This window comes from Hemicordylus capensis, chromosome 2 (assembly GCF_027244095.1).
Source record: "Hemicordylus capensis ecotype Gifberg chromosome 2, rHemCap1.1.pri, whole genome shotgun sequence".
NCBI classification, from domain to species: Eukaryota; Metazoa; Chordata; class Lepidosauria; order Squamata; family Cordylidae; genus Hemicordylus; species Hemicordylus capensis.
The window spans coordinates 122,079,429-122,096,828 of NC_069658.1; the positions used below are offsets into that span (position 1 = coordinate 122,079,429).

The 17,400-nt window shown below is 40.4% G+C and overlaps 1 protein-coding gene across 13 annotated transcripts in view; it reads right to left on the bottom strand.

Annotated features, from left to right (window-relative positions):
* The window catches only part of MLLT3 (MLLT3 super elongation complex subunit), a 236,238-nt gene that overhangs the window by 84,150 nt on the left and 134,688 nt on the right, over positions 1 to 17,400 (bottom strand). For 11 of the 13 annotated variants that reach the window (XM_053288054.1, XM_053288057.1, XM_053288052.1 and 8 more), the window contains 3 exons: positions 7,811 to 7,893; positions 4,095 to 4,238; positions 1,519 to 1,638 (listed from right to left, as the gene is read on the bottom strand). In XM_053288054.1, coding sequence (XP_053144029.1) covers positions 1,519 to 1,638; positions 4,095 to 4,238; positions 7,811 to 7,893 — 347 coding nt within the window. Of the gene's footprint in view, positions 1 to 1,518; positions 1,639 to 4,094; positions 4,239 to 7,084; positions 7,237 to 7,810; positions 7,894 to 17,400 lie in introns of all 13 variants that reach the window. The other 2 variants (XM_053288064.1, XM_053288066.1) reach the window with 1 other exon arrangement.

The window sequence follows — 17,400 nt, forward strand, 5'->3', positions numbered from 1 at the left end:
TGTTAGGTATATATGAGCAAAACAAGTAGTGTAAAGTGGTAATTCGCATGGTCCATGAACTAGAATATTCATTTGTTTAGCCAAATAGAAATCAACTAGCCTTTTACAGGTAAATAAATTAGATGAACCTGCAATACTACATTATTTTCCAATAAAATTAAAATGCAATTAAAATTCAGAATGCAATATATTTTAAAGCAACACAATGATCACTAGCTATAAGAGAAATTATGCACTCACTATTAACACTGTTCTATATATTTTATTTCAGTTCTAACCTACCTCTTTCCAAGGCAGGTTACAGTTTAGTTCTACAAAACAGTATACTCAGATATATTCTTAATCTACACACACACACACAGCACCAGCATTCTGCAGGCACTGATACACATACAACAGATTCTTATAAAAACAATTTTGCTATTTGCTTGAATGTCATCATAATGCTAATTTACTGCTAGCCATAAATGTTTCATAGAGATCTGGTAAATTGTAGAAGGCACTCTGAACAACAGGGCTTTTAAAATAATTTCTTCCACTTTCAATTAGCACCGTATCTTGCAATACAAAGTCCTCCAAGTATTAAATAATGTGCAGAACTACTCTTAAGACTGAAGGAAGTTATTAATTACGAGGTTATCCCCCTATGGGTTTCAAATGCCAGGCTCCCTAGAATACAATTAACACTCAACTTTCCTGAAGTGAGTTTGGCATTTTACTTTATCCAAACTCTATCAATGCAAAGTGAAGTACTTGGGGACTTGTGCAAACCTCTGTTAGGAAACTGAAAACTCATATGCATTCAATTACAGCAGCTTTGTATATGAAGGAATATAAACCTTAATTACTAGAGGGTTACATTTCTGATCTTATGTTACTCATTAGGGTAACAACTGCATAACTATGTAGTCAGAAATAAAGTGCACGCAATTGTATCAAAGTTATTCACATTTTGCCTCTGCATTTGACTATATAATTACATTTTTTGCATTAAAACTATACCCTGCCTCAAAAACGCAGATAAATGGAAAGAAACCTCAAGGTCATTCACACAATCAAGAACTGTGTTCTATCTGTGTTTGGGAGCTGCGTGCTCCCAATTTTAGGTTGTGTGGAAGTAAGGGAGAAAAACCTGGGTAGAAGTGATTGTGTGGAAGAGAGGAAGGAAAAAACCTGGGTAGAGTGATTGTGCATAACCAAGGTAGGAGGAAAACCTTGGTAGCTTTTCCTCCTAGCTTGCTTCCATACAATCACTTCTACCCAGGTTTTCATCCTACCTTACTTCCACACAACTGAAAACTGGGAGCACACCCAGCTCCCAAACATGGATAGAACACAGTTTTTGATTGCGTGAATGACCTCCTCAAGCATCATAATGTCTCTGAACTACTGTTGGTTTTTCAGTCATCCGATTGAAGTATTGCTTTGAACTTCTTACTTCTTGGCTCACTGGCCATATATTATTCAACAAGGTCATCCAAGGCATGCCCAGAGTTCTGAGGCCAAGCTATGTCTCACCTTTGGCCCATGAGATGATTTCTTCTTCACTTCAGAAAAAGAGAGGGAATTACTGGGAAGGTTGGGGAAGTGAAGACTCTGCCCTGAAGCAGTTGATGTTCCATCTGACATTACCATGATCTACCATGAAATTGAAATAAACACATTAGGAACATTTCTAACAAGAGCTAAGGATACAAAGCAATGGGCACTGAACTATCATGGATAAATGAGCAACAGTGCCTTCTTCCCTAGGTTGCTCATAGGGAAGTATCAGTTTTAACATCATTTGGCATTCACCATAAATTGAAATGACAGATTGAAGCAATAAAAACATAAGACAATGCTATTAGAATCCCTCAGACAACGACAGTAGACAACAACAAAATCTGTTGATAACGGACATAATTATTTATTTGTCCTGAAAGATGAGAACAGGGGAGTATGGAGCTTGTCAGCGGCTGCAGGACAAACTCAACCAGTGGCTCCTTGCCTCTGTGCATTGTGTTCAGTGTTACCAAATTTTTTGGCCACTGCAATGACTGTGCGAGTAAACTGTGGTAAGTGATTCAAAAAAATAAGTTTGCATGAGGATGTTAAGACAGAATTATGTCTAAATTTAGACTGGTTATTTGTGAATGTTGTTAATGTAGAGAAACAGTGGACAGGAACTATTTTCATATCATTTGAGAGTATTTTCACCACCTGAAGTTCTCCTTCTCTCAAACAAATCTGCCCTTCATCTCTTCCTGTTTCTTATGCTTAGAACATAGTCTTTGAACATGCACATAGAGCTCCTTCTCCCCACTGTTTCAGTTCCCTCCTCTTAACTCACTTTTCCTGCGAAACCTGAGACTTAATCTCATTAGCCTTCATCCTCAACTGTAACCAACATTAGAACTAGCAATGAACAAATTCCTCAAAGCTTACCTTGAATCAGAGTTCTTCAACAAAAATATAGGAAAGAACTCAGACCACTAGTCAAGCTAATCCAGGTGGCTTCGAGAAATTCTTCACCCTTTCCCTATCAGCTTCCATCCCTTTGCTTACCAATTTCAAGGTGGTAGGGCACAAGAGATTCAGTAGCAGTGTCAAGCAGGAAAGAGGGAGGCTTCCCTCTGCTCCAGGAAAAAACGGGCAGTGCTGCCAAGAGGACCCAAAAGACTTTTTCCTGAACCTCCTATTGATGTTCGAATAAGCTAATCTGCAGCCTGTCATAGCAAAGCTGTACTGGCCCATGGGAGCTGAACTAGAGTAGTCCTTGGGAAGACACCAAATTTCAAGGGCTATTGAGATACTGTTCTGGTACATGGAGCAGTGCATCAATACAAGGAGGAGGAGGAAAAACCTCCTGGATTACTGCTTCTTTTTCCTGGTGGTGGAGGAAACTTCATCTTCCTCCCAAAATGCAACTTCTGTTTTTTCTGCTGCCCTGTCACTCCACTGTCACTGAGACAGATGGGGGGGGCGCTTAAAAGAGAGGGCATGGTGAACTTTTAAGACTTCAGAGAAGAACTTTCAGAGCTCAAAAAATTCACCCCATCATGGGAGGAGACTTTTCCAAGCTCTGAGAGTTCCTTCCCTTCCCCAATTCCTTCCTCACTGTGTCAAGATTTAGACTATAAACTCCTTGGTGGCAGAAATAAGTCTTTTGCTTATGTAGTTATGTAACTATAAAGTTCAGTGCATGGTGTGGGGAGTGTATGTGTGTATTACACTCACACACACACACACACACACACACACACACACACACTCTCTCTCTCTCTCTCTCTCTCCCCCCCCCCCCATCCAGACCTTTAGTGGAGTGCCACTGCATGTTTTTGCCAATTGTACTCAAGGTCTGGATGCCACCACATAATATTTTAAAACCACCACCACAAAATCCTAACCAAACCTCACAGGAAACTAACAAAATAATACAATACAGTTTTGCATTAACTAGATTTTAAATTGCAAACACCAATTGTGCATAAAGTTTTCTTTTCTCTAACAAGGATTGCTTGTTTGTTTGTTATGCCTGAATTCCCAGATCAGCATGGTTTACACTGAAGTCAAAAAATGCAGAACTTTCATATAGCTTGCAAGGTTGGTTGAACATTAGTGCCACCTAAATCCACAAAATGATTGTTTGGATTCAGATGACGGGTCCTTGGAGATGAGGATGTAGCTCATTGGTACAACATAAGTTTTGTATGAAGAAATTGTCAGTTCAGTCTCTGGCACCTCCAGGTAGAAAAGGATAAGGACCTCTGAATCACCAGTGTAACAGACAATAGACTTAGATGGATTAAGGATCTGATTTAATATATGGCAGCTTCATATTTTCATGGTGGACCTGAAGTAATAGCTATCCCTTGCTTATAGTCTGCATAGAGTTTCTACACCCATGCTAATTCCACCTCAGTTTTACTTAGTGCTAGCATGCTAACAGTTCTAATATTGTACTTATACTTTTAGATTTAGGCAATTGTTAAAACTGTTTGCCTGTCTTTCCTAATGTTTCAAAAAAAAAAAGTCTTTACCATGCACAGAGTGTTCCAGTTTCATATAGAAAATCTACTTAATATGGCTGTTGACAAACTGAGAAGTCTTACCCCTCCTGCTTTCAGCAGCTTTCTTCTGAACTCTTCTGTTGGATTGTTGAAAGTAAGCTTTTCACAGCGGAGATGATTTACAGGTGGGTGGCCTTCCAGATGCAGGAACAGATCATAGTCAAAGCGAACTTTCTTCGGTTCTTCCTATGGGTTAGTAAACAGTTAGACATTGGGGGTGGGGGGTGGGGCACAGCGGGATCTGATAACATAAGGCATACTGGCATTCATCCCACTCTTAGAAATATTCATTTCTTCACTAGTAGGTTAGATTGGATATTAAACTTGATCTAAAGATTGCCTTAATATCTCTGCAAGTGAATAATTATTTTTGTCATTTTGTACTAGGTTTCCCATTTTAGTCACGGCCTCACTGAGACTGGCTTTTAGGCAGTGTAATTCTCCTTAGGACTGACCAAGCAAAGAGAAACTTAATACTTAGAAAGTACGCACGCTGTACTTACCGTACTAAACTTTTTTTTTAACACCAACATTTAGCAATGCTCTAACGAGGCAACTGTTTTATTAAATCATACATTGCTGCTAGTTTAGCATTCCTCTAAGAATCAGGAATTGATTTTCACATTTGTTGTTTATTATGAACTCAATACACAAATTGATCCTTCATGAAGGAAAAATGACTGAAAATAAGTTGATTTTGAAATCACCACCAATTTATGTACAAAACTCATGCAACACCTTTATAGTATTTTATAACCCCAGGGCTTGATAATGAACTCTTTGTTGCAATTGTCTTTGGCAACTGTTAAGAGAACAAGGTTTGTTTAAAATACAGTGCTACCAAAAGCATACTATTCCCACGTTGCTGAGTTTGCACTGGTTATCTCTTGCCTCACAGAAATAACTCAAGGTATGAACTTTGATAAAACACAGGGGAAGCGACATACTAGACACCGTCTTCTTCCCTAAGACTCACTGCAACTTGTAAGGATCAACGAAGGATTTTGAACTAACAGCATCATCAAGGCACCACGTCAAATGGCAAGCATCAGCAGTGTGGCGATAATGGAGCAAGTGTAGGGAGGGGGATGGCCGTCAGATGCAGGGGGCCACCAGAGTCTGGGAAAGCTGCCGAGGAACCCCCTCGCCCTCAGCCAGGGCACCCCCTTGCCACCTCCTGGACCCAGGAGGCAACAAAAGCACTCGTTGGCTGGGAGCACGAGGTATATCCCTCTCCTCCCCAGCCAGTGTTTCACTGAAACACTGCCAGGGCTGGTAGGTGGGGCAGGGAAGCCCAGCCAGGTAGGAGTATGCATGGACCGGTCTGGAGCCATGCAAAAGGCCTCCAGACCGGTCCGGAATTTGGCTGGTCCGGCGGTCCAGCACATGAGGGAGTGTGGCTTTAAGAGTGGGGGGGGTAGTAATTACCTGCCCCCGCCACTCTTCCCCCTCCGGCGCTGGACTTGGTTAAAACATTTTTGGGGTGGCAGAGTTCCTCCCTGCCGCCCCTGCCCCTGTCGTTGCCTGAAGCGGCTGAAAGAGCTTCCAAAGTTCCAAGAAGTAGAAGCTGGTGGCAGGCGCATGCGCCCGCCACGGCGCGCGTGCCTGTCTCCGCCGTCACACACGCCGCATACGTCACAATGACACTACTTCCATTTTAGGAACCGTTATTGTAACATGCGCTACTTCCATTTTAGGAACAGTTATTGAAAGACAGTGACTTGCCCAAGATTACCTGGTGAGTGGTCCCACGAATATCTGAAGCTAGAAACTAAGTCCTAGTCAAATGTTACTGATTGGAGTTGTAAAATTTTGCATTTGCTTAATTACGTTAGAGAGTAACTTAATCTATTCACAACATAACTGGGAGAGCACAGTGTTCTCTCATTTACAGTTCCGTGACTTCAAAACATATTGGGCAAAATAAACCTCTTTTCTGCACACCTTCGAAGTTTTCCTCTATCATTGTGTTAATTTTCCCAATACTGAGACAGTTGATGCTTTTGCAGTTGTGTGTGCGTAAAGGACCACTGTGTAGAAGATATTCCTCTCTGATCACCATGTGTTGGTTTTAGCCAGTTAGAATTATAACTTGCATTATATTTCCAATGTATTGAGAGTACAAATTGTTAAAATGGTAATTATGCTCTCTATTTCATGAGGAAAGGAAAGCTACAAGATACACTATTAATGCTCACTGTACCAGAACTTTAGTGAAGATAGCGAAAACATGTAATAGAAAGACAGTGCTACCATCATTTAGCTGCTCCTCTAATAAAAAATAACACACACTCACACACTGGACAATCATGATGCAGTTTGTAGTATCAGGGAAAGGAATCACATTATTGTCCTGTTGTAAACATAGTATAAATTTTTTTAGGAGGACAAAATCAGGCAACTGCTGTACAAGAAAGAATTACACCCTGAGGCAAGATATCTTAGGGCAGCCTTTTCTTCTTGAACTGCTACATGTGGTGCCGAGGAATGGAGCTTTGAAAGACACGTTTGTAAATGCAATTCATACAAAAATCCAAAATCTCCAATTAAAATCTGAGTTTATACATAATATGTCTATTAAAATGCATATTCTTCAGAGAAGAATATTAAGATTCAGTGTCACAACCAAAACAACATTTTACTCCTCTCTCCCACCTGCCCTGGGTTTAATCTGCAGGAATCAACAGTGGGTGTGATTCCCACTGTTGCAGTAGGGTGAGGGGAGACAAGATACAGAGCAATCAGACATACTCCTCAAAGGAGCATTCTCTCTAAACTTGAAGCTTTATCTCATTGAAAAGTTCTAACCCAGATAGCATTCTGTAGCTTTTGAGAAAGGCCAGTATGACAGCTCAGTTTGAAGCTTGAGGAACATTTCAGTTTTTTATGGATACACTAAGAGTTTAGATTTCTTTGTGGGGAAAGCAATACAATTATCTATTCTGTTTATATAACCAAAAAAGAGCACAACTCTATATGACACACCATAGAAATTCAATAGTTAACTAAAAGTGTGTGCATTATCTGCTCACCTGTCAAGAATTCAGAGGCAGTCATTTGTTACACTACAAGCTCTTGAGATGGACATGTTTTTATTTTGTACAGCACCTAATGCAGTTTTAAGCATAACAACCACCACCAGCAAGAAGTTCAACGAAATAAGCATCTTTGCAAATCAGCAGAACTGACAATGAAGAACACAGGGAAGTTTGTTTTAACCATATGTATGATTCACAAATAATGTTAATTATTTTACAGACACTGGAATCCTTTAGGCTAAAAAAAATCATTTTCCAGCAACTATTATATATGGTGGCAGAAAAAACGCTTAAATTTCCTCCAAGACACACCACACACACACAAATGCACACACGAAATGTAAGTGACATGATTTGAATACAGGAAGAACAGATTATTTAAAGCAAATAAATTATGGTCTTACTCATCCCCCTCACATATTTAGAACCATTTTAAAATTTGCCTTAAGTATGAGTTGAATATCTTGTCAAGTTTCAATAAAGTCTAACACATTTGGATGCAATTACATCCAATTTCTTTACATAGCTATCGGATTTCCAGAGCAGACTTCATGTGCTAAAAATGGCTTATAAAACTATGAGAGCATCTCAGTTTTATTGCAAAGCATATTTTACACTGACATTTACTGAGTTCTCTCAAAACACCGATCAAGAGATCTAAAAAACTCAATATGTTTGTGTGTGTGTGTGTGTAGAAATTGAAAGCACAGAATTACACACCTTGTTCTTGAAGTAAACCTCTATCGGCAAAATGAAACCAGCATACCCAGATTCCTCAACTTTGTACGGTGGATCTTTGCACACTGAAGGGGGAAAAAGAAAGAAGTTTTGAGTTTACACATTCTGAATAATGGTTCTAAGGATGAAGCTGTTCTAATTGCCTGACAAAAACAGTCCTTACTTTTTAAGAGTATGCCTGTTTGCAACATGACCCCAACCTTTTTACCAATCCTAGTTCAAGAAAGGGGAAAACTAGAGGACTGGTGGTTTGGAGAACCATAGGGTCTAGTAGTCACAACACGGTAGCCAAACCCGTGGCTTCACCCTCACAAGCGAAATCCTCATCAGACAATGCACTTTGGGGGATATTTTTGTTTTTCCATTCCCTGTACCTTCCCACATTTCACTGTTTGAGTTCCTCCCCCACAGTCTCTCTTTAGCTGCAGATATTGGTCTCAGTGAGGGGCTGGTCAACAAATTCAGGAAGACCAGGTCCTGCTTCTGAAATGTTTTGTATGTGCTAATTTGTGTAAATGTAAGCTTTTTCATGTTTCCATTGAAGACACTTGACTGTATTTCTCAAATACACTAAAATATAAGATATATTGTAATTATATCATTAATATTTTTAACAAGAGTATTCTCAAGGCTGAACACATAAGAAAGGAATAAGATAGTGTGCCTTTGGGATAAGGATGTGCACAAAACCGGCTGGCCCGATTGGGTTTGAGGCTAAACCGGCCTCAAACCCAACCGGGCCAGTTGGTCTGGCACCCTTTGAACCCCTACCGGTTTGATTCAGTTCGGGGTGGTTCGTGAACTTTGAAAAGTTTTTTTTAAATTTACCTTTAAAATTCTCCTCGGGTTGGCAGGGGTGTGTGCGGAGGTTCCCCCTCCTTCCGCTGGCCTTCAAAATGCCCCCCTTCATTCTTTTTGGCCCATTTGGGCTTTCCTAAAATGGTTCGGCCACCGCTGCACATGTGCAAATGGCCCCTCACAAGGTCTGGCATGGCCCGTGGTCTCACAGAGGCCATTTGCACATGAATGGCAGCTGCACCATTTTAGGAAAGCCCACAAACAGACCTAAAAGGCCCAAGGGGGGCATTTTGAAGGCTGTGGGGGGGGGAACCTACACACACACACACTCCCGCTAACCTGAGGAGCATTTTTAAGGTAAACCTTTAAAAAAAAAACTTTTAAAAAGTTCAAACCCCCAAACTTCAAGGGGGTCTGGGACCAGTCCAACCCCCGAACCCCCAAACCTGTTTCCACATCCCTACTTTGGGAGGCAAACATAAAAGAAAAACAAGGTAGATACCAGCAACAGCTACTGGAGGAATGCTGTGTTAGAGTTGGATAGAGACTATTTCTTCCCCTGCTAAATATAAGAAAGTCACCACTTTGAGAGGTACCTCTTTGTCTAATTAGTTTGAACACAGTTTTGGAGATGCTCCAACACACTTGGTGTCTGGAATTCCTGTCTTCAAACTGAGAACACTGTTGATCTGATGATGCATCATTCTCACTATATGAACTTATTTTTCCTTCTCTTATTATTAAAAAAGACATCTAATCTTTGCTGCTTTGGAAAAGCCATTTCTTCATCGTCTTTCCTTGACTCTGTTCCATACCTATTGTGGTCCTAAATATATAATACACAGGACCAGCTTTGAAAAGGGGTATAAAAAAAGAATCAAACTTGATACCATATCAAGTTTCAAGACCAACTTCTGCAGTTCTGTTTTAAATTGTTTCCCAATGTAACAGCAAATTGTTATAAATAACAAATGGCCAATAGATGGTGTGATGAGGACCTTGGTGGGGAGAGGGCCAATTGGGCATTACACATTCCCTGCCTCTTCAGATTCCTCTTTTCTAAGGGACCTTGCTGTTCCCACTGCTTTTATACCTACCCTGAAGTCCCGAGTAAGGACAACATTAAGTATCATTGGGATTTGTTCATTACCATTTGTTCATTGGGAGTGAGTAGCCCATCTATATGTCTTTCCATCTACATAGATGGGAAGACATATCCAAAAGCTCTTTGTATTTTAGGGAACTGTGTAAGCTAAAAAGATAAATGGGACAGTAAATGCTCTTCAGACTTACAAGTTTAGGAACAAGAATTGAGATAGAGATTCTTGCATACAAAAAACCAAAAACCAACAACTTGCAAATTAGCTTCACTTAGCCATACACACCTACTTCACAAGAACACTTACCAGGTTACAGTTTTTCTAAGCCAGTTTAACCAGGGAGGAGGAAAAAAAGAGTTGCTACAGTTCACAAAAGGAGAAGAATGGGGTGGGGGAGAGAAGAGGGGGAATATCACCAAACAGGTTGGACCAGACAGAGCCAAAGTTATCCTTACAACCAATAGAAGATGACATTCCTCAAATACACAGAGCTAGGAACCTAGCTGATTCTGATTCAGGGGCATAGGGTTAATGGAACAAGGGGGAACAATTGGCCCCCAACCACCAGGGTCTAGGGGAGCCACCAAGGCTTCCCCTCCCCCTTGGCCAGGGTGCCCCCTTGCCCCCTCCCACACTCAGCTGGGGAACGAAGCTCACGATGGCTAGGAGTGCAACACATGCCCCTCTCCTCTCCAGCCAGCATTTCACTGAAACACTGGCTGTGCTGTGATGGTGTGAAAAGCTGGGAAGGAATGGAAGAGGGTCAGACCCTCTCCCTGGTATTGGCTCCACCCTTTCATCTGATGCTAGATGCAAGGGGCAGGGCAATGCTGGGAACAAGGCCGTCAGCCCTGGCTTCTTGGCTGGTGCAAAATAAGGTAAATGGCGGGGGTGGGGTGGAGAGACATTGACATTTTATTTGGTCAAAGACGGCACAGGGGTGAGGAACGAGTATTCTAACGAGAAGCAGCACGTCTCCCGCTGCCCACCTCCTCCCCAAACAAGCGGCTGCCTTTCTTTCAGACCTACAAGGTGGTGGAGACTATTTCTTCTATTTCTGGTGCTTCTAGCATTGCCTGGAAGTAGAGTATTTTTCTTTCTGGTGCCATTTGGCTAGGACTGTTGGACCTGTTTCCCCTGCAATTGTATCCATAGGAGCTGAGTGGAAAATATACCTCGTTTGGAGAATGAGAACGCTCCTTGGAGTGGGTGTGGGTATATGTGAGAGAAGGGTTTCAAGCTCTCCCTTGCACAGCAAGTCTTTAGTCTCGTCAGTGCCTGTTCCGTATAATATGAGGCAGGGCTGTTGGGGTGTTTTCAGAGGTAAGAAGATGCAGAAACGCCCCCCTGCCTTCTCCCATTTCTCCTCCATCACTTCTGCAACATCATCTTCATTTCACTTGTCAGCGGTTCATGGAATTGCTGACAGGGAAAATGAAACTCTGTTGCCCGAGGTTGATAGCCCCATTCTTGCCATTGGTCCCATCCCCTTGCATCTGACATTAGATGCAGGGGGCATGGCTTGCGGCCATGCACACTTCTCACACGCAACCATGGGATGGGAAAGCCGCTGGCTGGACTTTGTCCCCTGCTCACAGCCAAGCTCCCTACATCCCTGCTAGTAAAACATTTACTAGAAGAGAATCAATCATTGGTGGCTTAATCGATGGACAAGGCCCTGGGATCTCTGAGTCTCCTGATTACATACTCAAATGTCAAAACATATTGGCTGAAAGGAAAGTCAAAACTTATTTGCTCTGGAAACTAGGACTAATAGACAGAAAGAAAGAAAAAATTAAGATGTTTAACTCTGTGCATGGTTTTTGCAAGCAACACTATAAGCAAACAGGATACAGGAGGATGGAGCCCTATGCAGCTTCCAGCATTGGTAATACACAGTAGCTAGAAGGCTGAGGTTGTTAGGACATGTGCATTACCTGGCAGTACTATAGCTACACCCATGCTACGATTTGGTGAGACAACAAGGTATTAATGCCACAGAAGGAGATAAGAAATAGGATACAAAATACAAATGTTTGCTTTTCAATACCTTGGGGATGGTGGTGGTGGTTAAAGTATAGACACTATTATGTGATTAGGAAGTTGACAAAATTTGAGAATTTACTCCCTCGTTTAGAATTAAAGGGCTTGTTATAAAAATTGATGAAATTCTGATTAATTTTGAAGCTTCTTCTAATAAATATCATCAATGTTAGAAGGATCAAGTTTTACAACTGGAGATTACTAAAGTGGGACTGGCAAACCTTTGCTGCTATTTTAGGATCTTCAGTTCCTTTCAATACTGCAATCAAAGGAAACACTATAGAATTATGTACGTACAATGGTACTACATACCACTTAGAATTAGGAGGCTATCTGGTTTACATAATTTATCCTGCTGGTATTGTGAAAATCCATCCAGCAGATTTTATGCATATATGGTGGGGGTGTTATAGAATTAGATCTGTTTTGAAAAACCATGGCAAAGGTATTAAAACCAGTTTTTAAAGAAAAAATATCTTCAAGGCTGGTTTTTCTGCCAAACTTGGGAGAAGTTCAGGCAACTGTTAATAAAAGACTGCTGTTTCTTATGGTGGCAACAGATTGAATCTAGATAGCAAAATAGTGGAACACTACCTCAAATCTCCTCAAAGAGCGAATTACATTATGTATAATGATTATGTCAAATGTTTCTGCAATTAGGCATAATAGAACTGGCAGATTAAACCCAAGTCAAGCTTTTGCAGGCTGGAGTCTGGTTTTGAAGTATTGGAACAAGAAGTTTAAATAGAACTATATTAAAAACACACCATGTTGATTCTGCAGATTACAAGACTATGTTATTAAGAGGACAATAATTGTATGACTACAGGTGGATACTGATCATTTAGTTATGAATTTCATTAAGATGTGAAGGGTTTTATGCAATCTGATGTATTATGATGTTCTTAAAATCTTTTCTTAAAAGGTTGTTTTGTATATTGTATATTGAAGAATAGAACAATATCGGACCTCTGAAAAGTATAAGCATGCATATGTATTCAGTACTTGGTTTGGGCCCCTTTTGCAGCAATTACTGCCTCAATGCGGCGTGGCATGGATGCTATCAGCCTGTGGCACTGATGAGGTATTATGGAAGACCAGGATGCTTCATTAGCGGCCTTCAGCTCTTCTGCATTGTTTGGTCTCATGTCTCTCATCCTTCTCTTGGCAATGCCCCATAGATTCTCTATGGGGTCAGGTCAGGCGAGTTTGCTGGCCAATCAAGCACAGTACACTGTATACTTTTCAGAGGTCCGATATTGTTCTATTCTTCAATCCTTGTCTTCTTGGTTCCATGTAATATTCTAATTATCTGAGATTGTGGATTTGGGGTTTTCATGAGCTGTACGCCATGATCATCACAATTATAACAAATTAAGGCTTGATTTATCTCGCTTTGCATGTAATGCGTCTGTCTCATATATCAGTTTCACCTTTTAATTTGCATTACTGAAATTAATGGACTTTTGCACGATATTCAAATTTTCAAAGTTTCACCTGTAGAATAGGTTACAAAATGTTTTACTACTTGATGAGATAGCACTTGATCAATACACATATCATGGAGAATTTGGTGTTGCTTTCTGCTGGTTTGAGCACCATCCTGCTGCATATTTGACTGTTTTGGTTAATATCTTAATTACTATATTTGGTTAATGTGCCTTTCATGCAAAATATTTAATCTTTTAAATATATTCATGTTTTCAGTCAGTGTATGTGCACTTTTAGATCTTGCTCTGCACTTGTGTGACATCATTGTTATTCATTTTCATTGTATACCACTTTTCAATGCCCTGTGTGGGCTTCCCAGTAGCAACTGGTGGGCAACTGTGTGCAACAGGATACTGGACTAGATGGGCCTTGGGCCTGATCCAGCAGGTCTGTTCTTATGTTCTAAAATTTTCTGAAAATGCTTTACATTGGACAGGAAAAAAATAAAATGAGCTAACTGTCTTTTTGATTTTGAGGAGCAATGAGTCCCCAAAGCCAAATGTCTTTACAGGGTAAAAGCAAGAAAGCAAGGATGAATTCAAATTTAAATACAACTTAGACAACAGGGAGTTAATTATTTTTATTTTATTTAATCAAACAAAACTTAAACGTATTATATTTAATCTTATTATTTAATACAAAAATATTATTTTGCTATAGGCCCCTTTTAACCACCAGTTATGGATGAGGGAGAATAAACTGAAGCTGAATCCAGATAAGACGGAGGTACTTATTGTGTGGGCTCAGAACTCCCAAGACGATCTTGATCTACCTGTTCTAGATGGGGTCACATTTCCCCAAAAGGAACAGGTTCTCAGTCTGGGAGTACTTCTGGATCCACACCTCTCCTTGATTTTGCAGGTTGAGATGAGAGCAGAGGTGCTTTCTATCAGCTTTGGCTGATATGCCAGCTGTGCCCATTTACTGTATGAATGAGCTATTATAAATCAAATCACCATAGTTAAATTTTGATATCTTCTTATCACTTCATAATAGAATGCTCTTTCAACTAAGTCTGTTTGTACATTTCAGATGGGAGGCATCAAACGATGGGTGAAGCAGTCCACTGTTTAAATTATTTATTGTCTGAAGTATCAAAAGACAAAAATCTGACTTGTGGATTAGGATTTCACATACAGAAAATCAGTTCTTAGTACATGCTTATACGTGCTTATAATGTGCTTATAAGCACATACGTTCATGCTTAAAAGTCAATGTACAGGTTATTCAAACTATTAGGATACTTTTGCTCTAAGAAATCCTAGGCTGTGTCTGTTGGGGAAAGAAGTACTGGTGGTCAAATTACTTTGACCTAGTGCATACACTTGTCAAAAGCCAGGCTCCAAAGAGATGCCTGGGCTCATCATTACAAGGTGCTTGTACTAGCCCAGCAGAAAAATTATTTTTCTTTGAACAGCAAATCTTTAGAAACCTCCCCTAGTTTCAAAAGCAATTTAACATTCAGTTCAGGAATTTGCTTAACACAGAAACCAAACCACACAGCTATAAGTACCTGAACTCAAACCTAAAAACCAGTTCATAGACTTTTTCTGGTGAACCAGAATTTTACCTGAACCTAAAATGGCTGTCAAGGACAAAATCTCTAAATACAAAAAGTGGCAACGGGTTCAAAGTTGTCAGTGGTTCAGCTGTCAACTGGTTCAAATTAAGTGATTCAATAATCAGGCATTCAATTTTCAACGGTATGATTAAATCTTTTTTCTCATATGTTGATCCTGTTTGTAAAAATGCTTCCCCCCATGAATGAGTTATTCATTCATTCATAATACAATTTCATTTCATAATAAAATTGCATGCAAACTTGATGTTATTGTGCATGAAATGTATCTTCATCCAGGGGCATAGCAAGGTTGGAGTGGGCCTGGGGATGAGATTTTAAAATGGGCCCCTTGCTGCAGATTAACAAAGGAGACTTTCAACCATGCAGTGTGAGCCTATGTATGTTTTCTCAGAAATCCTAACAAATTCAGTAAAGTTTGCTTCCTGGAAGTTTTTCCACATGGGGCTTTTAAAGCCCTTTAACACATATCTCCTCTGGAATGGAGGGGGGGGGGCATTCACATATCAGACAGATTTACCCTGAAGTCCCTGTGAGTTATCGGGGAGCACTTCACACACAATTTGGGTTTTTCACTGCACGTTAGAGTGTAGCCCGTTATATATCTGGGGTAAAAAATCCCACTATTTGCGTTGGTTTTTTGAGACAACTGATTTTGCAGTAAAGTCTCCCAGTAAAGCCTGCTGTGTGTAAAAGTCCCAGGTAAGTGTGTGGAAACTTGCAGCCTCAGGCAGCAAATCTAACCACATTTAGCTGGAAGTACATTTCACTGAAACCCTCAAAAAAATAGGACTTTTTTGATAGTTTAACTTTTTTTTTTTCAAGCCAACCAATTCTCCAAACTGTTTCAAATTATATATCCACAGACTTCTCATTCTGCTCTACCTTCCCACCCATATCAAAGCCCTATGGCAAGCCGATCCCTAAATATCCGGGGGGGGAGGGATAACTACAAAAAGGAAATCACATTCTATCTCCATTACTAAGCAGGCAAAGGTTGGGCTGAATGGGCTGGGCAGAGGGTCTGCAGAGAGCTGGGGTGGACAAGGACAGCCAGTGCTGGCCACTCTGCCTCCATCCTTCCTTGCTGCCTGGAGAGCTTCAGTGAGGCCTACACAGAGGCCTCTCTAGAAGCCCAGCCCACCTACTGAACAACTGAGAGGTGGAGAGGGGAGGAGCTGTAGCAGCTTGTAGTCCCCTCAAGGGGGACTAGCCAAGGGGCCATCCCCAGACCTTGTGCATCTGGGGACAATTGTCCCCCCTTTCAATAGACCCTATGCCCCATTTCAGAACCAGCTCAAATGATCTGACCTGGTAATCTAACCAGTTTTTTAAAAAGCCACTATCCCCCCCCCCACCCGCAACAAGAGCCACCGGGAAGATCTGAGTTCAAATCCTCATATGGTCATGAAGCTCACTGTGTACTCTAGGTCATTCATGTATCTCTCAGCCTAACCTACCTCACAGGATTGTTGTGAGGATAAACATAATCATGTACACTGCTCTGGACTCTTTGGTGGAAGAGCGGGAAATAAATGTGAAAATAAATAAATAAATAGAAGTTAGTGTCTGAACTAGAACTGAACACCAAATTTTAATTTTCACTGGCTTCCTGAAAATAGTTCCACTTTTTGAATGCTAGACAAATTTCATTCAAGAACTACAGATGTTCATACCAATGTGGATTTTTCAGAACTTCAGAAGTCTTTTTTCCCCAGGCACAACTGGCATTTATTTTTATGTTCTTTGATATTCAGTACTGAACTGGCTCAAATACATTAAGCTTGTATCAATCACCTTTCACAATGTATTTTATCTGCATGATACCCAATTACATATATTAAAATGTTGATGTGCTCTGGACTGGTGCTGAAACATATTTTCAAGAGTTTGCAACTTTAGGATCTGTGCAAATACTACACAGAAATTGTGTCATTTGGATGGTGGAATATGAAATTTGAACTAACATCTAGAACTTGCTCAAACTGGCTGGAATTTCACATTTCAAAAGGAGGAATCCACATTTGACATTACTTCCAAAGCTGTCTTTAAAAAAACAACACCAGTTTCCTCTATGTGCTTTCCAATTGGGCCAATGATACAGAGTAACATCTAACATTTATTTTAATGATGTTTTGTAGAATATGGAACTCCAAGAAAGCAGCTGTGCATTTGTGCAGAGTTTGTACAAACTGGTCTGTCTAAACTACCAAGACACACAATGCTTATTTATATTGCTGTACGGCCAGTCTTTGCATCACTGGAAGTTGATATCACACAAGGAGAACTGGACTGGTGCTTTACCAATATTTGTTTAGTTTTTCCCCAGCATGCAAATACACACTGTCACTAAACCATTAGGTCAACTGAACCAATAGAAACAACTAAAATTAACTACCACTTAAACAGCTCCTTAAAATTATTTGCAATTGGTCACAAACCCATATTTTTCTATCAAGATGTAGTCAACCTGTTAGCACAAACTACTTTGTTCACTATCAGAAGAAAAAAGAGTTAATGGGAGTACAATCTGAACAGCAGCAAAGGTGTTACATCATGTC